The sequence below is a fragment of the Heterodontus francisci genome, unplaced genomic scaffold, assembly GCF_036365525.1.
Source record: "Heterodontus francisci isolate sHetFra1 unplaced genomic scaffold, sHetFra1.hap1 HAP1_SCAFFOLD_349, whole genome shotgun sequence".
Classification (NCBI taxonomy): domain Eukaryota; kingdom Metazoa; phylum Chordata; class Chondrichthyes; order Heterodontiformes; family Heterodontidae; genus Heterodontus; species Heterodontus francisci.
The window spans coordinates 947,329-970,058 of NW_027140807.1; the positions used below are offsets into that span (position 1 = coordinate 947,329).

At 43.6% G+C, this 22,730-nt stretch overlaps 1 gene segment (V, D, J or C); it reads left to right on the forward strand.

The window, feature by feature from the left end:
* Nucleotides 1-219: 219 nt before the first annotated feature.
* Nucleotides 220-20,668, forward strand: LOC137361200 (T-cell receptor beta-1 chain C region-like). The segment is given in 5 exon segments: nucleotides 220-274; nucleotides 16,724-17,074; nucleotides 17,395-17,415; nucleotides 18,787-18,893; nucleotides 19,839-20,668. Coding segments are annotated over 5 exon segments (561 nt in total).
* The last annotated feature ends 2,062 nt before the right edge of the window (nucleotides 20,669-22,730 follow it).

Consider the following 22,730-nt stretch of genomic DNA (forward strand, 5'->3'; position numbering starts at 1 on the left):
ATCCATCCATGTGTTTAGATATCGATACATTACTTGTTTGAGACTGTACCTGTCTACCCAACGCTGTGTTTTGGTACTGTTGTTTAGTATAGTGTCGGCGGGAACACCCAGCATTTTGGGGAAGGCTGGACTCTAACAGTTTTGGGTGAGTTAGATGTTTATTCGATTAAGCCAGGATGGCTGGGTTCATATTGCCTGTGCCATGCAAATGTTCCGTCCATGGCTCTCTGCTCCTTTTCTCCAGCAGGAGAGATGAGAATGACAAGGGAAAAAGGTAGGTAAGGCGGTTTCCCATTACTTTAGTTTGACCAAGACGATAACTGAACCCCTGCTGTTGACATTGCTCTGAATCACACGTGAGCCATCCAGCTAACTGAACTATTCGGTCCCCATCCTGCATGCACAACTTACTTAATAATTATGACGAACTCCAAGTAAAATTTTCCAGTATTGTCAGAGCTGTATCTGTGGACATCTGACTAACTGGTCCATACATTGATGGAGAGCCAGTATTGGGAATGTTGCTAGTTTTAATTGCCAAACACCCTGGTTAGTTTATGAGTTTACTTTGGCCTATGTCACTCAAAGGCCCATATCAAATATTAATGATAGGGACAATGCAAATAAGCAGGACGCTATTGAGGAATGTTGTGACATGGTGATGTGGGAGCAGGAAGTAACCATCCATCATATTTTGGAGATGCCACGAAGTTAACGGTCCTGGGTGAGTAGAATATTGGTCGAAATATATCAGTGGGCTCAATCAGCACTGAAACTGTTGGGCAGTTTGCTCCCTTCCGTTTGAAGAAAGGGGAGAGAACATGAAATTTGTAAAAATAAACCGTAAGCATTACAGTAAAGAAGCAAAGGTTAAAACAATTAAACATAGAGGAAAGGCGAGGTGGAGAATGGAGGAAGGCTAGGGAGGCAACCATATACAGAGAGACACAGATGGGGAGCAAAATACAGACAAAAATGAACAGGAAACGTCATTGTTAATTCGTGCTGGGATGCATTTATTGGCCACCCATAATTGCCTTCTGAGTGGTTTGTTAGGCCATGTTTTTATTCTTGTCATGGGATGTGGGCACCGATGGCAAGGCCAACATTTGTTGCCCATCCCTAATTGCCCTTGAACTGAGTGCTTTGCAATTTCAGAGGGCAGTTAACAGTCAACTGCATGCTGCAGGTTTGGAGTCCCATATAAGATGGTAGATGGGTTTTTATGACAATCGACGACAGTTTCATGGCACCCTGACAGATTTTTATGAATCAGCTGAATTTAAATCCCATCTGCGGCCATTTGAATTCACACAACCAGAACACTAACCCGGGCTGCAGGATTACTAGCCCAGCAACATTATCATTTTGCTAGCGTCACGCCTGCGTTCAATGTGGTTTAGGTATTTCCACAGTGTTGTTAAGGAAGGAGTTCATTTTTTGACCCATTTTCTCAGAGGGCGGATTATTCATTTTCAAACATTGCTCAAATCCCCCCAGAAATGTGTCATCAAGCCAGTGGTGATACTGAACACGAGCCTCCTCTCCACCCCCCCCCCCCCCAACTAGACCATCTAAACTTCTATTCCTTTCTCCCTCATGTCAGGTGCATGGCGATGGGGGTTGGTGTGCAATGAGATCTGCAGGAATGATAACAGCACCGCGCACATCAACACGACACCTGGGAATCTTGCACTAGTTTGGCAGACATGGGTCTCTCTGAGTGATAAGATAAGAGATAGCAGTGTGAACGATTTACTGTCTAGAGTCAGTGGCTTCTGTTTGAGGTCCCGTGGCCGGTATGTCCTGAGGTCCTGCACGTTGTAGAAGAGAGAATGCGGATCATGAAGCGGGTAAGGGATGGGGGAGGGGGAAGGGGAGAAGGGGTGCAACAGGGAGATGGAATGGAGAGAGAGAAAGCAAGAGAGAAAGCAAGCAAGAAAAAAAACCATGAAAGGAAGGAAGGGAGGAAGGACGGAAGGACGGAAGGGAAGGAAGGAAGGAAGGAAGTAGAGGAAAGGAAGGAGGCTTGAGTGGATGAATGGGCCTGTTACTGTGTAAGCAGCTCAAGAGGGGCTGAATGGGCCTCCTCTTCTTCCTGTGTAACAAGGTCTAGAGGGGCTGAATGGCCTCCTGCTGCACCTGTGTAGCAGGCTGACAAGGGGCGGACTGGCCACCTCCTGTTCCTGCTAACAGTTTTGAGACGGAATGAACGGCCTTTAATTATGGTCCAAAGGACTAAAAAACTTTCAGCAGCTCAATCTAAACTGACTTCACCAAGTGAAGCCCTCGGGAGTCTTTTGAGAGGCAGGGCCTTGCAAAATTCGCGTTCTTTTTTGTATGAGTGTCGATCACCGTGGGGACAGGGGGGACACTGTGATAGAATCCAATGCAGCCTCCGTACAAAAACCTCGCTCTGCACACCTCGAGGAAGATTAGCAGAAGAGCAGTGGCAACAGAGTAAACGAATAAACATCTCCTCTGGATTATGGCGGGAGCTGGGCACTTTCAATCTTGTAGATGCCTCAGAATGGTCCAGCTTTATAACGTCGAGCATTCCTCTGGAAAAGAGAATAACTGTGTGTTATTTGTGTGAAAACTTGTTACTCTTCAACCCCTGAAACACCACCCCGGTGTCCGGGGACCAATATTGATCCCTCAACCAACATCACAATGATCTACTCATTCATCTCACTGCTGCTTGATGGGACTTCCTTGGTCCAATATCAGTTGCTCTGTCTCCCTGTGGTGACCACTTCCTAAACAAACTGCTTCATTGGCTGTAAGCTGCTTTGTGCGTCCTGATTGTCTTGACCAGTGCTTCCTAAACGCTGAGCAGGTCACTTTTAGCAAACTGTTTTCGACTGGGTTCGTGCAACATGATTTGCTGATGTGCTACCAGCACACCACTCAATTTCGGGACCGGCACCAAACTGACGGTGTTAGGTAAGATAAAGGGGTATTTTGTTCTCTCTACCTTCATGTCTAGCTGTGTGCATTCCAAGCTTACTGCGCCGCCACCGCCCCCCCCCCTCCTCCCCGGACAGTTTAACGAGTTAGGCAGCCGGTTAGATCTGTCTCATGACCGCCGAGAATTGCGCCTAATTTGCCTCCTGCCACAAGCGTCTGTTTGTCACTTTGGCGGGGTGTTTCTCTCCCCTGGATGACACTGGCCCTTCCTTCTGGTTCGCAAAGACCAGTCCAACGGGACACCCGCTTGGTGATGTGTTCCACGGTAAACCGCCCGGCACAGACCCGTTTAGTTACAAGAGGAACAGTTCCCGGGCCTGTTCATGACTTGGTTTCGACCATTGTGCAGGAAGCATAGCTTACTTCGGCGACGGGACCAAGTTAACAGTTTTAGGTAAGGGACTCTGTTCTTCCGATCAGATTAACATCTAGGTTTATATGCGGTTAAAAAATCACGGGGATTACGTTCAGATATTAGATGCAGAAAGGGGTTAAATCTTGAGGACTGGTAACTCAGACTGGTGACAGTCCCTTGAATCTAGATCATTAAAGGGCTGATATAATCGAGGTGCTTGATGTGTTGGATAGAGAGAGAGAAACTGCTTCTTCAGTTTGGGGGGAGTCCAGAACAATTTAAATTCCAGCCGTTCAGGGGTGATATCAGGAACTCTCCCCGCACCCCCACAACAAAATAAAATACTGTTGAGACTGGTGGTCAATTGATAAGTTCAAATCCAAGATTGTTAGAGTTTTGTTAAACAGAGGTATTGAGGGTTACAGAACCAAGGTGGGATGATGGAGTTAAGATTCAGATCAACCCTGATCTAATTGAATGGTGGAACAGGCTAGAAGGGCTGAACGGCCACCTCCTGTCCCCCTGTTCCAACACCCTTTACGGGCCATTGACACAGTCCGAACTTCAATGGAACAGACTGAACAATCTAGACTTGAGGGGGATTTTGCGACAGCCCCATACCATTGTGTAACGTTGGAGAAGCATATTTCGGTGATGGGACCAAACTGGTGGTTTTAGGTGAGTGAATGCCTTCCAAACACTGGAAAAGTTGATTCAATTCGGGAATTCACGTGGGGTGGTTGTGGGAGTGAATATTTAGGAATTCGGTGAATTAATTTCGACTCTTGGGCTTACAAAGGGAGACCTACAACTGCTGAATTCATTTGGAAAGGGGTTTGAGTGGGGACATAAGGAAGGGTCTCTAAAATAAACAGTACAAACAGCAATGTAGCTGCAAATGAGAACAAAACAAGAGGACACAGACACAGAACGAAAACTGTCAGATTCAATTCTTCAGTATGCCGTTATGAACTGCATATGATTAAAAAAGCAGAGGCTCTGGATAGAGCAAAACAAAACATATTTACAAGTGTGCTCCCAAAATTGAGAGGATATAACCACAGGTCAAGAATGAAGAGGCTGGTGCTGTTTTCTCCAGAAAAGAGAAGGCAGAGGGGATAACCTGATCGAGGTCTTTATGATTATGACAGAGGCAAGATGATTCCACTTGTTGAGGAGACCAGAACCAGGGGACCATCAATATAAGACAGTCACTAATAAATCAAATATGGAATTCAGGAGAAGCCTTTTCAACCAGAGAGTGGCGAGAATGTGGAACTCACTACCACAGGGAGTGGGCTGAGGCGAATAGCAGAGATGTATTTAAGAGGGAAGCTGGATAAACATATGGGGGAGAAAGGAATAAAAGGACCTTTTAAAAGGATGGGGTGAGATGAAGAGGGTGTGAGAAGGATCATGTGGAGCATTTAATCGGCTAGGACGTAGTGGGCTGAATGGTCTGGTTCGCTGCTGAATCCTCGATATGATTTGATGTATTCCCCATTATCCTAAAGCGTTTGAATGGATGAGAAGTATCAAAGGGGATTTTTTTGATTGTGAATGGACACTGGGTGTTGAATGCACATTGAACGGCCTGGGGAACGTGAGCGGAAAGTCCAGGGCAGATTGCAAATGATCTTTCCTCATTTACCAGAATGATGCCGGGATTAAATTATGGGGGCAGGTTGCTTGGAGATGTTGAGCATTGGAGATTGAGGATTGATCCAACTGATGTGTTTAAGATAATGAGAGGATTCGATAGGGTAGATAGAGCTGCAATTTACACGGGTGTCAGAGCCCAGAACAAGGGTGAGGGTGGAGGGGAGCATTAGCTTAACATCAAAGCTTGGCCGTTCAGGGGTGATGCCAGAAAGGACATAACTGAACAAACGGTGGTGGAAATCTGGGCCTCTCTCCCCTATGAAACTGCTGAGGCCACAGGGTCAATTGTCACTTCCCAATCTGAGAATGATAGAGCCTTGTTAGGAAAAGGGTTTGGAACACAAACAGGCTGATGGGGTTACAATACAGATGAGTCATGACCTCACTGAATGCCAGAACAAGCTCGACGGGCTGAATGGCCTACTCCAGCTACAGTATTTCTATGTTCCTTTGTGCCAATACTCCTGTAGGTTCTTTCTAGTTGTGAAAGGCTCCTTCAGGACAAGAATCAGAGAGAGGTGAGAGGTTTTGACGCAGGGATTTAGCTTTGTGCTCTTCTGATATTTACTACTTCGGAGCTGGTACCAAGTTAACTGTTTTAGGTACGTTACCGTCGATATAAACATCTATTATTCCATCATCCACAATGTATCGGTCTGTGTATCCATCTTTATGTTTATCGATCTACGTAGCTACTTTTCTGTCGGTGTATCGGTCTATCCAAAGGTGTGTTTTGGTAATGTTGTTCAGCATAGTGCAGGCGGGAGCGACCAGCCTTTACATTTTGGAGAAGGTTCGGCTCTAACAGTATTGGGTGAGTTAGACCTTCATTCAATGAAGCCAGGGATGCTGGGTTCATCTTGTCTGTGCAGGCTGGTGGTCATCTGATGTACTGGCTCTCTGCTCCTTTTCTCCAGCAGGAGAGAGGAGCATGAATGTGGAGCAGTGTCTATGAGGAGGCTTCCCCTTGCCTTCCCCAGACACGGTGAGAAATGAACCCGTTCTGTAAGCATTGTTCTAACTGGCACGTTCGCCAACTGAGCTATCTGGTCCCCAACTTGTGTGTAGAAGTTAATTAATAATTATGAAGAACTCCATGTAAAATCTTCCTGTATTATAAGCACTGTATCTGTGGACATCTAACATATTCACAGATGGATGGATAGACGGTACTGTGAATGTTGCTAGCTTTAATGGTCAAGCCCCCCCTCCCCCACCTCCCCACCCGGTTATTTTATGCGTGTACTTTGTTGTATGGTCAGCTCATGTTAGTCAAAGGGCAATATCAAATATTAATGAAATGGACACTGAAAACTGGCAGGGCGCTATTGAGGAATGTTTTCGTGTTGTCACATGATGATGTGGGTGCAGGAAATACCCAGCTATCATATTTTGGAGACGGCACTAAGTTAACAGTCCTGGGTGAGTGAGATATTTGTTGAAACATATCAGTGGTCTCAGTAAGTATTAAAACTGTCGGCCGGTTTGCTCCTGTCAGTTTGAAGAAAGGGGAGAGAACGTAAACTTTAGAAAAAAACAAAGAGTAACGAAGCAACAGTTAAAACAACTAAACATAGGGGAATGGCGAGGTGGAAATGGAGGAAGGTTAGGGAGGCAAACCATATCTGCAGAGAGACAGATTGGGAGCAAAATGCAGGCAAAAGGGGACGGAGAATTAGAGAGAAAAAGTTGGGAGAGGTAGAGACAAAGACAAAAGAAATGACAAAAAGAGGTAAAGAGGGAAAGGGCGGGGTAATAAATGCCACCCAATACAAAATGATGCAACTATGCATAATTAACCGGCGTGTAGAGAGTTAAAGATTCCTTAGCTTTGTTGCAACTGTGTAACATTGTGTCAGGGAACAATGACTACACATTTGGCGATGGCACAAACCTCGTGGTTTTAGGTAACTGATTAACGTGGCGTCAGTGAGAATCATTCCGCACGGTCTGATATGGTATAGTCTGATTGAAATTTACAAGATTAATATATGAAGATAACACTAATCATATTCCCTATTCAGGTGCCACCCGTTTCTTAACAATGACCGATTGTGTGTGTGGAAATCAACAAGTGATAGCTATCTGAAAAAGCAGACTCTGAATGGCCTACCACTGCCCCTAATGTTACTCTATCGGTTTAATGCGAGGAGTGAGAAAGAGAGAGAGCTAGGTTAAAAAAAGAGACTAGATGTTTGGAATGACCAGTTGATGATTCTGGAATGCACCATCATTGATTAAAGATTCACGAGGAGTTGAGTAAGGAAGTGAGGATTAACATTTACAAATCACTGGTTCGGTCCCAGCTGGAGTATTGTGTTCGGTTCTCGGTACCACACTTTATGAAGGATGTCGAGGCCTTAGATTGGGAGCAGAAATGATTCACCAGAATTGTACCAGAGATGAGGGACCTCAGATAGTTGCAGAGACTGGAGAACCTGGGCTTGTTCTCCTTCAAACAGAGAAGGTTAAAGGGAGATTGAAAAGAGGTGTTCAAATTAATGAAGGTTTTGGATCGAGTTAATAATCAGAAACAGTCTCCATTGGTAGAAGGGTCGGTAACCAGAGGACACAGGTTTTGAGGCAATTAACAAAAAGGACCAGAGGCGGGATGAAGAGACATTCTCCCACAGAGGTAGTTACTGTGATCGGGAAGGCACATCTGAAATGGTGGTGGAAGTTGGTTCAGTTGTGACTTTCAAAATGGGAATTGGATAGATACTCGAAGGGAAATATACTGGACTATGGGAAAACTCTTTCATAAAGTCAGCACAGGACCTTCGGGCCGAATGGTCTCCCCTTCTGCGCTGCATATTTCTATGATTCTATGAGCTTGTTCATTGAGCCACAAATGTAAATTAGGAGATATATAAATTAAGGAGATGTGATCTACAAACGCTTTCGAGGACAGGGTCCAAGTATGATATCGGCAAGACCTGCACCTTGCCTTATGAGGTTTTGTTACAAGGGTCTCTCACTGTGTTCTGGCTATCAATATTACTTCGGTGGCGGCACCAAGTTACTTGTGACAGGTGAGTCCAGGAATGTTAGACCAACTCTGAGAATGCACGTTGTCTGAAATGGTTGGAAAGAGGTTTAAGGCTCCGGGTTCATTGGTGAAAGACATTTTTCCAATGCATTTAAGATATGGTTGCGCCCAAACAGGGACAGAGAGAGAGAGGGGGAGAAAGATTGATTCTTGAACTGTCTTCGTGTTTAAAGAAGGGAAAATTTCTCCCATTTAGCTTACTATGGACAAACAAACAAGAGCTGTATTATTCACTCAAATATTCGGCAACATTTCAGAGACCAGTATAGTTTAGTAACAGGGCTGAAACACTGTGTTCTGGAAGCTCCGAGTATTTCTTTGGCGACGGGACTAAACTGACTGTGTTGGGTGAGTTGGACGTTCTTTGAAAAAAAATGATTGTAGCTCACGCTGTTTCTGAGTTTCAGTTTGCAACTGAAATGCTGCATTGACAAATAACAAAAAAATTTCAGGCAGCATTTCCAATGTGCATAAAAGCCAGAATACATGGAAAATACTAAGATGCACAGGGAAATACATTTTTTTAATTCGTTCGTGGCATGTGGACCAGAATGTATTGCCCATCCCTAATTGCCCTCTGAGTGGTTTGCTAGCTCATTTTTTTTCATCAGATATGGGCGTCGCTGGCAAGGCCAAGATTTGTTGCCCAACCCTAATTGCTCTTGGACTGGATGGTTTGCTGAATCAGAAGGCAGTTGAGAGTCAACTGAAGTCTGAAGTCACTTATGTGACAACAGGCGGGGTTTTCTGACAATTGACGATAGTTTCATGCAGTTAAACCAGACTTTCATTTATCAGTTGAAGATAAATTCCTCGAGCTACCCTCGGGATTTGAACTAGAACATTACTAGCACAGTAACATTATCACTTTGCAACCATCGCCCCTGCACTCAATGGGGTGTAGGTCTTTCCACAGTCCTGTCAGGGAGGGAGTTGTAGATTTGTGAACCGTTTTCTCAGAGGGCAGATTATTTGTTTCCAAAAAATGCTGTCATAATTCTTCCCCCAGAATGAGTGAAATAAAACATCATAATTACATTTAATTATATAGAATTTACAGTGTGTAAGCAAGCCAGTGGTGAAACTGCACACGAGCCTCCTCTCACCCTTACTTCATCCAATCTTCTATTCCTTTCTCTCCCATGTCTTTTTCCAACTCACTCCTTGAAAGCATCACCACAATTCACCTCAACCCATTCCCTGTGGTAGTGCATTCCACATTATTACCACTATCTGAGTAACGAACTTCCCTTTCTATTCCTCACAATGATTTTCTAATTAACATTATAATGCCCTTAACATAAAGAGTCAAATCTCCAGTGCATTCTGTGTGAGGTTTTGCATCAGTGCACCAGCTTCATTGCTCTTCGACCTGTAGTTATACTATTGTCATGTAACATTGTGTACAGGAAATACTCCGTATTACTTCAGTGACGGGACAAAATTGATTGTTTTAGGTGAGCACAGAACTGAAGCTTTTGTTGTTTTCGTTAATGAGGATCCTTGAGATTCTCAGACGAAATTAGATGCTCTAAAATACATCATGTTCTCGGTCACAGGATCACCTCGCCGATTTATATTGGCAGCCGGACCTGCAAAATCTTGGTTTAAGTGCTTTCACATTTGTTTTCAACTCAACCCAAGGCCTCGCTGTCTCCCTGTCCCTGTAACGTCCTCCAGCCCCTACAAACCTCCCTATCCCAGCACATCGACAATCTTATTATCCTTTCAAAAATATAGAAAATGGTGTGTGACATTAAACTGACAGAGAAGTGCATTGGGTTGTCTAACGTAGAATGTTATGGTGGAATACCTTCTTGTGATTGGATGAATTGTTTTGGAATTGGGAGACATTCCTTCGGTTCTTTTCTGAGCAGGGTTATTGGGTGGAGTAGAATCCAGGATAGATATGGCTGTAAAGACTGACCCTAATACTTTTGTCAATCCAGACTTTACGGGCTTGCAGCCAAAAATAAGTCAACAATTCTGAGCTGTCTTATGTTGCCGCATAAGACTGTTAACCTCGCATTAATTAATAAAAATGACCTCTTCGATTTTGTTTTAGTAGACTGTACATTGCCTTTATCCGTATAAAATTCAATCCCATTCTTAAACAGAGTTTGTTCAGCTTGTAATGATGAAGGTCGTAAAACTGTGATCTTCTGGAATGAATGCTCACTGTTGATAATGGTACAGCCTTCTAAAAACAGTTGATAGAAATAATTAGACAAATATGCATGTTGGACACAATAATACCACTCGGCCCATCTTACGAGAGTCGGCTGTTGGGAAATGTTCTCCAATTCGCCTCCCTCACCCCTTTTCTTTCTATACAGCCCTGCAATTTTCGCCTTTTTGAACTGTGATTTTGAAGTTCAGTATGGAATCAGTATCTATCACACTTTCAGGTAATGCATTCCATATCAGACAAAGTCGTTGTGTAAAGAAGTGGCCCCCTCAATAAACATCTGGATCTTTTGCCAATTGCTTTAAATTTATGTTCTCTGGTTGTGAAATCTCCGGCCAGTGGAAACAGCTTCCCCCTACTGACTCTCACAAAGCCGTTCGTGGGTTTGAAAGCAGCTATTAAATCTCTCCTTCACCTTCTCTGGGAGAACAATCCCAGCTTCTCCAGTCTGTCCACATAACTGAGTACCTCATTTCCAGGACCATTCCAGTAAATCTCTTTCTGCACACTCTCCAAGACCTTGATATCCTTCCGAAAGTGTGGTGCCCTGGTTTGGAAACGAGACTCCAGATCAGGCCGAACTGAGGGCCCTGGTAGTTTCACAACTGGCCTGTGAAATTGTATTCAGCTGGGACCTCGATCTCTTACTTTGGCTCTGGGATTAAGCTGACAGTTCCAGGTAGGTAAACAAAAATAGATCTCAATATGCAAATTTAATTCGCTCTAAGTGTTCATTCATTGCTTCGTAAATCTGCCAAAACTCACAAACCTAGACACATACTGGAAAACGTGAATCCCAAGATGCACAATTTTGCAAAGACAACGTTACCAGACTTCTCTGTATCTCCCCTCTGGCCACCCCCTTTCATAATCTTTGGCGCCTCTTTCAGGTCACCTCTAAGCCTTCTCTTATCTATCGTAAAGGCCATTCAGTCTTTCCTGATAGGTAAATATATATGAAAGCGAGAACTGTGCACAGTGATCCAAGTGCGGTCTAACCGAGGGATATGGAGACCAGAACTGTGCACAGAACTCCAAGATCGTCTAAGCAAATTTTACCATAATTTCTCTGCTTTCAAATGGAATGGTGGAGAAAAGGTCAAACAAATCTACACATTGCAATTGGTTGAATGATAACTGTTCAAAGGTGTCAGAGCATTCGATGAAGTATCGTGTAATCATTGGTCCCCAGCAGTTTTAATACTGCTTTGTAACACTGTGTTCTGGAAACAGCACACCTCTCCGCTTTGGCGATGGGACAAGATTAACAGTTCTGGGTATGTAAAACCGAGCGATTTGTCCCCCCAGTGGTCAATGTAAAAGCATTAAGCTTCACTAATGTAAAAGCAGAGAGGCAAGGCTCAACTAGTAGTGATTATTTTAAAAGCTGAACTCAGGAAGGGCCACTGTCGAGTTTATAACAGATGCAAACCCTAGACAACGATTTTGTAATGGACTCCAATCAAACATAAGAAGCCACAAAGGACCATTCATCCCTTGAGCATCTTCCACCATTCACTTAAATTATGGCTGAGTTTTATCTTAGCGCCAGCGACCGTCAAACAAAAATTCTTGAATGTAATAAACAAAGACTAGATCTAGTCAAGGTTGTAGAAGATTAGATACTAAATGGCAAACTCACCTAGTCTTCCTTCAAGAAAATAACTAAATTGAGTTCATAAGGAATTGACTTACATTTACGCTGAAACACTATCTAAAATCAGAATTCAAAGTGAGAGGTACGTGGCAATGTCCAGACAGCTTAACAATTTCACTATATACTTACTTGATACACGAAATAAATACAGTGAACAAGCTACAGTATTGACAGTCTATGGGAACTGTTAGGCCATCCTAGTTTTCTGATCGGAATGTAGCATTGTGGATGTAACTACTAACTTTCATTTTGGCCCCGGTTCCAAATTAACAGTGTTGGGTAAGTTTTAAAAAATGTAACGTTTTGAGCGCGTCAATTAAGTTAGTTGTATATTTATCCATGGCATTGCACTCCAGTACATAACTGCACAGTGCTGTATGTCTGACCCTGCTACCCAGATTTCCCTCGTTGCCCCACTTATTACCAAATGATTGTAATAATGATTATATTTAATTCGCAATATTTCAGCAAGATATATTCTGAAAACTGGTAGGGTAATGCAGAGAGGATTAAGTGGTGGTGGGGTGATTGATACCAGGGAGAAAGGATTTCAGCTTTATAGAGAGACTGGAAAAGCTGAATATTGTTCTCCTTGGAGCAGAGAAGGTTCAAGAAGATTTGCCAGTGTGGTACCAGGGATGAATGACTTCAATTGTATGGAGATACTGGAGAAACTGGGGTTGTTCTCCTTAGAGAAGAGAAGGTTAAGGTGAGAATTAATATCATATTCAAAATGTCCAAAATCATATGGTTTGTAATAGAGTAAATAATAACTCATTTCAGCTGGAAGAAGGGTCGGTAAGCAGAGAGAACAGATTGGTGATTGGTAAAAGAAACAAAGAGGGAGATGAGTATTTGCTTTTACACAGCCAGTTGTTGTCATGTGGAATGCACTGCCTGAAAATAGCTTAAACAATGCATTTGATGCACACTTGAAGGCTAACAAATGCAGGGTTATGTGGAAACAGCAAGAAGCTCTGGGTGTTAGCAGAAGATTGAGCAACCTGCAGGCTTAATTCTAATTGGTATCCTCTGATGCAGTACGACATAGTACTTGTCTGCATCTTTAATATCGACTAATATCCAATAATAACAGCAAACAAAGCACAGGGCTTCCTTTGCAGGGGATTGGCTAGCATTCCAAAGCAGAGAAGTTACATGAAACTTATATAGAACTTTGGTTAGATTGTTGCAATTACAATGAATTTCGATGTAAAATCCCCAGCACCAACTCCATCCATCTAGAGGGGAGAGACACTCTTGTTAGTTTTAGAACATAGAAAAATACAGCACAGAACAGGCCCTTCGGCCCACGATGTTGTGCCGATCCTTTGTCCTCTGTCAAGGACAATTTAATCTATACCCCATCATTCTCCTTTATCCATATACCTATCTAAAAGCCGTATAGAACATACGGCTCGTGTAGGGTTGTAGCATGGTGCTTCAGAATATGAACAGTATTTTGGAGGGGGCACGAAGCTAAGCGTTTCGGGTGAGTAGCTGACAGTACAAGAGGTCTCAGTTAATGATGGATGGACCAAAGTCTGCTGTTGTTATACGGATGCAGTTCTCTAATTGTGGGGAGGGATTTTAGCAGATGAACACAAGGATTCATTTCACGTGTCGGGGACATTTACGCGGGATTAGTGCATTGTTCTGTCAGTGAGGCGGTGGCTCCTTATTTCTGTAACTTCCTCTAGAGCTTTAAGAAACCCTGATGATTTCTCTCTGCTCCATCAATTCTGGCCTCTTGTGCATCCTCCGCTCCCTTGAACCCACCATTGGCGGATGTGCCTTCAGCTGCCTGAGCCCTAAACCCTGGAATTCCCTCCTTATACACCTCTGCTTCTCTCCCTCTCTCCTTCTTTGAGAAGTATCTTAGAACCTACTTCTTTGACAGGTCACCTGTCCCTAATATCTACTTCGATAACTCGGTATCAAGTTGCTGTCTGAGTTGCTCTTATATTGAGATTTTTCACTGCATCAACGGTGCTGGGTAAATGCAATTTCTTGTTGTTATTAATCACCAGGTAGGCCTCGCCTGGAGTATTGTGACCAATTCGTGGCTAACACACTTTGGGAAGGATGTCAAGGCCATAGAGAGGGTGCAGAAGATGTTTACTAGAATGGTACCAGACATGGGAATGTTTCACTTGTGTGTAGAAATGGGAGAAGCTGGGATTGTTCTCCTTAGAGCAGAGAAGGCGAAGGGGAGATCAGTGTTGTTTTATTAAACTTATTCTTACAATAAAGACACATTTGCAAGTAACCAGGAAAAGCAGACAAAATATGAAGGGAAAATTAATTGAAGACAAACAACAGCGTGGTGAATCCCGGAGGGAGGAAGTCCCAATAAAAATACAATTGTTAAGACGAAAATTAAACTTGTGTTCAGCCCCTTTGGAAACAGGCAGATTTTGGACAGCAACGTGCGCAAGGCACTTTCGTGTATTGCAGCAAAGGTACCAAACGAACGAGTGCTTGGTAAAGACGCACCATTGTCAAACTGCATCTGTCAATTGCAGCTCAACTGGTTGAGAAAGAGACCAGTTCTCAAAATACAGCTTGGGTTTAAGTATTTCAGTGAAGTTACACAGTGGTGACACTCTTACCTCCGAGTCAAAAAAAAAAGCAAATTCCACATTCTCACTATTCTCTGGGTGAAGAGGAGTCTCCTGAAATCTCCATTGGTTCAATATTCAGAACAAAAATGTAACAAAATTAGGCATCAGTCATTATGTTAATGATTGTATCATTTTAATATTCATGGTATTCTCACAGAGTCTTGACTGTAAACCCAAACCTGTTCAGGTATTTCTTTCGCAATATTCCGCTCATAGAGCTTTCGAGTTAAAGAACTGACTGTGGAGTGTAGTCACTGTTGTAATGTAGGGAAAGGTTTCAGCCAAAATGCGCACAGCAAGATCCCACAAGCATCATTGCACGAAATGACCAGATAACCGGAAATGGTGGATGTGAAGTGTTGAATGACGGATAAATATTGGCTCGGACACACTCCCCTTATTTTCGTTGAGCCAATACATTGTTTCTCAAACGGTACAATTTTAAATTGGGTGCAGGAACAGAGAAACCAGGGATGTATGTTCATAAATCTATGAAGGTGGCAGGGCAGGTTCAAAAGGCTATCAAAATGCACACTGAATCCTTTTGGCTCTGTAAACAGAGGCACAGAGGGCAAAAGCAAAGCTGTTATCATGAACATTTATAAAACACTGTTTAGGCCTCAGTAGCAGCATTGTGTTCCATTTTGGTGCCACCCTTTGGAAAACAGGTTAAGTCCCCAGAGAGAATGCAGAGTAGATTGACTGGAATGGTTCCAGAGTTGAGGCACTTCAGATATCGTGAAGAGATTGAAGAAGCTGGGATTGTTCTCCTTGGAGCAGAGAAGGTACAGGGAAAATTTTAATCGAGGTGCTGAAACTCAGGAAGGCTTTCGATAGAGTTAAAAGGGAGAAACCTTTTTTTCCAGTGGTAGGAGGTTCGGTAACCAGAAGGACACAGATTTAAGGTCGTTGGCAAAAAAAAGGGGGGGATGAGGAAATATTTTGTTTAAACAGCGAGTTGTTGTGATTTGGAATGTAATGCCTGACATGGTGCTGAAAGCAGATTCAATAGTAGCTTCACTTCAAAAGTAGCTTTCAAAAGGGAAATAGAGAGAGTTTGAAGGTACATAGTTTACTGGGTTATGTGAGAAGAACGGGGTGGGGAGTAGGATTCATTGGCTAGTTCTACCAAAGAGCTGGAATTCACACAACAGGCCGAATGGTCCCCTCCTTTCATGTGTGAGCTTACGGTAGCACTAATTATTAAATATTACATTTGGGGGAAGAGACAAGAGTAGGATTCGAATCATAATACAGCACGGAGGGGGGCCATTCAGCCCATCGAGTCCATGCCAGCTCTCTGTCTGGCAATCCAATCAGTCCCACTCCCTCGCTCTATCCCTGTGGCCCTGCAAGTTAATTTGCCTCAAGTGTCCATCCAATTTCCTTCTGAAATCATTCATTGTCTCCGCTTCCACCACCCTTGTAGGCAGCGAGTTCCAGGTCATTACCACACGTGGCATTAAAATGTCCCTCCTCACACCCCCCTGCATCTTTTGCACGGCACCAGAAATCTGTCTCTCCTGGTCCTTGTACCAACAACTAATGGGTGAAGCTTTTCTTTGTCTACCTTATCTAAATCCGTCATAATCTTGTACGCTGCCATCAAATCTCCCCTCAATCTCCTTTGCTCCAAGCAGAACAATCCCAGCTTCTCCAACCTAACCTTGTAGCTAAAATCCTTCATCCCTGGAACCATTCTGTTAAATATCCTCTGCACCCTCTCAAGGACACTCACTACCTTCCTCAAATGTGGTGGTCAGAACTGGCTGCAAAACTCTAGTTGTGGCCTAACCAGAGCTTTAGAAATGTTCCCCATAACCTCCCTGATAGGAAAGGGCTCTAGATAATGGGACAAGGTGAGTGATAGCCTTTTTATTGAGAACAGGCTGGCCCAGAGTTCAGGACGACACTTTTCAGATAGACAGGAGAACCTCTTTCATAATGAGACAGACTTGTACTTCCCTCAATGACTAAGAGGTTGAGATGATCATTTTCTGCCACTTTGGGTTAAAATGTACAAAAGCAGGTCGAGGTTGCAAACTGATTCTACGTTTTATGACTGATCGGTGTTCGGGAAACAGAGAGGTTTATTCTGGAGTTGGCACAAAATTAACTGCTCTGGCTAGAATTGAAAGGTTGATATTGTTTGGTGGTTTAAAATTCTCAAGACGGGTTTCATACTCATCCATATTCTCTCCATTTACTTTTCCTGCAGGCGAAAACGATACGATTAGGCCTGCCAAAGTTACTGTCTTTGAGCCCTCTCCCGAAGAGATTAGAGAAAAGAAAAAAGCCACTGTGGTCTGCCTCGTAAGCGACTTCTACCCCGACAACATCAAGATCCACTGGCTTGTCGATGGCAAGGAGAAAGATGCCAATGACACGAACATTCACACTGATCTCAATGCCATCCTATCAAAAGAAAATACATCTTACAGCATCAGCAGCCGGCTGAGATTCGACGCCCTAGATTGGGCTCGGTCCAAGAACGTTGAGTGCAGAGTCGATCTCTACACTAACGAATCAGTGCCTACAACAAGCAGTTCAACATTAGCTGTCAAAGCAGGTAGGCACACTAGTGAGACCAATACCATTTTATTTCAGCGTCACAGAAATCAGAAAGTTGCATTTATATAGCACCTGTGCTCTTATGAAAGTACAAATAAGCAAGTAGATGTATCAGTTAGTCAATAAATAATTAAATAATTCATGAAATAGAACAATATTGTAGTGTAAAGGGGAAGATATGGTTAAACACTCAATTAAAATGACTCTCAATATATTAGACTACAGTGCGGGACTCAATAGTGATAATCTACATTTACACAGTGATTTCATAAAATATTCTGATGCTGAATGTTTATTGATTTTTCTTTCTTTTCCCAGAAATGTGCGGTATAAGTAAAGGTGAATATCTATCTGCTTCTATCTGTATCTGGTCTCCACACTTTGTAAAGGAGGTGAAGGTCCTTGAGAGGGTGCAGAGGAGATTTACCACAATGGTTCCAGAGATGAGGAATTTTAGCTAAAAAGTTACATTGGAGAACCTGGGTTGTTCTCCTTGGAGAAAAGGAGATTGAGGGGCTATTTGACAGTGTTGTACAAGATTATGACAGGTTTACAATAGGTAGACAAAGAAAAGTTGTCCCCATGAGTTGCTGGCACAAGGACTGGGGGGGGGGGTCTCTGTGTTCAGGCTTTGGGAAAAATATGCAGTGGGGGGGGTGGGGGATGTGAGGAAGAAGTGTTTTATGCAGCGAATGGTAATGACCTGGAAGTCACTGTCTACGAGGGTGGTGGAAATGGAGATAATGAATGATTTCATAAGGAAACTGGACGGACTGTTGAGGGTAATTAAATTGCAGGGCAATGGGGATGGAAGGGGAGAGCTGGACTGACTGGATTGCTCTATAGAGATCCTGCATGGACTCGATGGGCCGAATGACCTCTTTCTGTGCTGTAATGACTCCATGACTCAAAAAATATTCACCAATAATTCTGGAATTATTACTGTGTCAGACATTTCATGTATATACTCATTTCAACATTTCCAAGCTGTAGTTTTACAGTTATACATACTATCATGCACAACGAGTTTATGAGAAAACTCCTCTGGGAGAGAAAGGCCGTTGGAATTTCGAGACCAGCCTAGTCGAATGATATAACCTCACGGTCCTCTTGGGTTCACGACCTCAGGGAAATATGTTGCCCTGTGATGAGGGAGAGGGGACGCCTGGGGATGGGAGGGGAGGGAGCTGTGTACACCTGTCTTAAAACTTACAATTCCTTGGGAGTTCATAGTGTGAATCTGGCGTGGAGATAAGAGGAACAGTTCCACTTCCCAGAGGTTAAATTAGTTCAACACATCATCTCAAAGAAGGTTCCTCCAAAGTTGCAGTGCAGCACACACGCTGTCTACTGGCACTGGGAGAGTCAGTCTGGATTATGGGGTTCATGTCTTTGGACTGGGGCATGAACCCACAATCGTACGACTCAGACAGGAGAGCGTTACCCACTCAGCTAGAGCTGATACATACGTGAGCCATAGCTGACACATAAGTTACAGCGGCCCCAATTCAGATCGGCCATATTGCTGAACTCCATTTGTCGTAAGGAATACCCCAGGGCTCCTTGCGTCAAAGGGAGATCAGTTCTGCTTTCGCAGCTCGACCCTTACATTGGGCTCCTTCACTGACACACATTACATTTTCACGCAGTAGCATTTCTTGCCTTGAGAGAACAGAGATTGCAACATTTTCTGTTACATTTATTTTACAGAGGCGAAAATCCAAAGCATGGCAACAGCAAAACTGACATACCTGATCCTCATCTGCAAAAGCATCTTTTATGCAATTTTCATCTCAACAATTGCTTGGAAAACTAAGGTAAGATTAAACTTACTGAAGTTCTTAACATAGGTATTGTAATGGTGAAACTGGGTAAAGAAGTTTCTCCTGAATTCCAGACTGAAATTACGAGTGACTATCCGATATTCACGAGCCCTAGTTTTGCATTCCTATTGCACGCAGATGGAATACACCAATTCACTTTCCATTCATTCCTGCGCCCACAACACTAACCAACCAATTTAATCCAGTTGAACACAATTGTCAATGTTCTGGAATTTCCCTTGGAAAATAATTGAACTTATTGTGATTTTACAAGACTTTATATGCAAGGTTAGGAATGCATGAGCAGGAAAGAGCATGTGCATGGTTCGTCTCGATTATTCGTGCACATGATGATCTGGTCAGGACAGTGATGTCGAGTCATTGGAGAGGGTGAAGGGGCGATTTACTTGAACGGTAACAGTGTTGAGGGACCTCAGTGATGTGAGGAGAATACGGAAGTTGGGATTGTTCTCCTTGGATCAGGGAAGGTTAAGGAGAGATTTATTAGAGGTGTGCACAATGATGAAGGGTTTGGATAGGACAACGAATGGGGTAACAGCTTCAAAGAGGCAGCAGGATTGCCCAACCAAGGACACAGCTGTAAGGTGATTAGCCAAGGGAGCAGAGGGGCAGGTGAGAAATATATTTTGAGCCAGCGAGTTGTTGTGGTTGAGAATGCACTGGCTGAAAGGGCGGTGGAAGCTGATTCAGTAGTAACTTTCAAGAGGGAATTGGATGAATACTTGTTTGAGGGGGTGGAGGTAGTGGGGGAGGGGATAGTCTCAGGGCTATAGGGGAAAGAACTGTGAAATGGGACTAATTGGACAGCTCTTTCAAAATGCCAGTATAGGCACGCGGGACGAATGGCCTCCTTCTGTTCTGTAACAGTCCATAATTCCATGACGATAATAACGCCCTCTTTTTTTTATCATATACCAGACGTCTTACAGCAAAAGGTTTGACTGATCGTCGCAAATTAATGAACTCAAAAGATGGATAAGCAGCAGAACACACGAGGGAGCAAGGGGAGAGAAAATACGATTATTGTGAATATCTCGGGGGTGAATTTCGTCTAAACCACTCCCGCTGTACTCGCGTAACTTTGGCGGACAACCCTAAATACCCATCACCACTGCGGGAAACGAACAGAGGAAATTTTAAGCCCCAGTCTGTCTTTTCCACTAGAATAAGTCCTTTCATATTCTCGTCAATGTATTAAATTCCTGTTGTCTCAGTAGGTGAAGCTTTGAGAAACGTGCAAACTTTTTTTCCAGTTTATTTTGTCTGTTTATTAATTGTTAGTCTGTGTTGTTTGAAACGTTATAAAGAAACATACAACCTTACAGGACGAAAGGAGGCCACTTGGCCCATCGTGCAAGTGCTAGCTCTTTGAAAAAGCCAGTTGTTAATGCCAAGGCGATCAATTCCAGCTTTGCTGATCTCTCCATGAAACTTAAGTCCCTCATTCCGTGCAATTCTCGTAAAGCTGTGTATAATATTAAGCAGTAGTAAACAAATTGTAACTTCAAGTTCTGTTTAGTGCAACTATTAATGTCTTTTTTCCCTTTTCTGTTAATGCAGAAATGTTATTACTATTTGTATCAGACACCTCATCGATTGCAGATGGAAAATGCGCTCATAATTGTCCATTATTTGTCGTGGGGTTCTCAGTGGATCCAGTATCGACAGCTCGCTTGTGATCTTCTACATTTTTTTTTCTTTTCTTGTTCACTGGTTAAGAAATAAATAGAATATTTCGACAAAGAAAACCGTTTCTCTCCACTATTATTTCATTTTTACCCCACGCGCTTGGCACAACATTTCCTAACAACATTAAAATATGCAGGTAGACATTAGATTAATTTTATTGGGTAACGGGATCAAGGGATATTGAGCAAAGATGGGGAAATGGGGTTGGTGTGCAGATCTTCCATGATCTAATTGAATGGCGGAACATGTGCCGGGGTTTAATGGACTCCTCACACTATGCCTATGTAATAGGCTCGAGGGGCTGAATTGGACTCCTCCTGTTGCAATGCAACAGGCTCTCCTGGTTTGAATGACCTCCTCCACCCAATTCTATGCAACAGCATGAGAGGGCAGAATCGCTTCCTCGCTCTACGTGGCAGCTTCGAGTGGGCTAAATAGTCTCCTGTTTCCCTGTTGCTATGTGTAACCCATCCCTGACAGCCACTGAGAAGGTGGCGATGAACTTGTTTCCTGAATACAAATGAATGTCTTTCTAGGCCATTTCAGAGAGCGGTTATGAGTCAACCACATTGCTGTGGGTCTGGAGTTGCATGTAGGCCAGGCCGGGTAACGGCTGCAGATTTCCGTCCTTAAAGAACATGAGTTAACCAGATGGAGTTTGATACAAATCTCTCGCAGTTTCAAGGTCGCCATTGCTGATGTTAGCTATTTATTGCACATTTTGAGCTAATTAGCAGAATTGAAATTCCCCAGCTACCATGATGGGATTTGAACTCTTATCTTGGGATTATGAGCCCAGACCATTCCTACCACAATGCTGTCCTTCCACGCAATTTCACCGATGAGTGCTTTACCAGACTGTTCGAGATTTGGGCAATTTCATCCCCGGCTTTGGCACCCAGGACGCTGCACCCCTCCTTTGTAAATGGTTTGCTCTGAGCGGGCAATGGCGCTCACAGTCGCCAAGGGATTGTCCACGTGGGAGATGGGTAATGACAGGTGGCTGCTGTCTCCCTTCTGCCCTTTGGGGTTACTGAGCGATACTGTTGGGGAGGTATCGAGCAAGTCACCTCTGTGTTTAACTGCACCAGATCCAGGCTGTATACATCGAAACCTAGGAACAGGAGGGGGGCCATTTTGATCCTCGCATCGGTTCTGCCATTCAGTGAGACCTTGTCTGAACTGCACCCCAGCTCCATAGAGATTTCAGCACAGAAACAGGCCATTCAGCCCGTCTGGTCCATGCCAGTGTTTCAGCTCCACATGAGCCTCCTCCCACCCACTCTTCCTCTCACCCCAGCAACATCTCCTTCCATTCCTTTCCCTTTCAAGTGCTTTCCCAACTTCCCCTTAAAGGCATCGATGCTATTCTTCTTAAAGTGGTAGCGAGTTCCACATTCCCACCACTCTCTGGGTAAAGAAGTCTCTCCTGATTGGATTCAATAGTGATGTGTCTTATATTTATGGCCCCATCTCCCCTATCAAACCCCTTCGTAAGCCTAAAGACGTCTATCAGTTCACCCCTCAGCTTTCTTCATTCAACAGAAAAGTGTCCTAGCCTGTTCATTCTTTCCTGATGCCTAACAGTGCACACTGACCTGCATCTCAGGAATATGAACCCATTCTCACTGGCTACAGACATTGAAAGATACCTTCATTATCAGGCTGATTGATGTACGTAGATATCGAGTCAATCTTTAAACCAGCTTTAGAAGGCTACAAGCGTTGCATTTTTGGTAATCGGAAACTCTTTTTTGTCAGCTCTATCTACCCACTATTCTAGCTCCTGGTCTCTCTAGCTCACCAGTTCTCTGTCTCTATACGTCCCCTGCCTTTCTCTATGCCCTGCATCTTTCCCTCCTTTTCTATTCCCCACTATCATTCTCCCTCTCTCTTTCTATTTTTCTCTCCCTGTATCATTCATTTATCCCTTCTTTCTCTCTGTATCTCTTATACAGCCATTCCCCTACCTCTTTTCCTTTCTATCTCATTTCTTCCTCTTCCTGTGCGCTGCCTGCTTAATTCCCCATCACTCACCATGTTTGTCTCTCTCTCTCCCCTCCCCCTCTCTCTCTATCACCTCGCTTACCGTTTTCCAAGTTGCTGACTCCTCAGTATTTT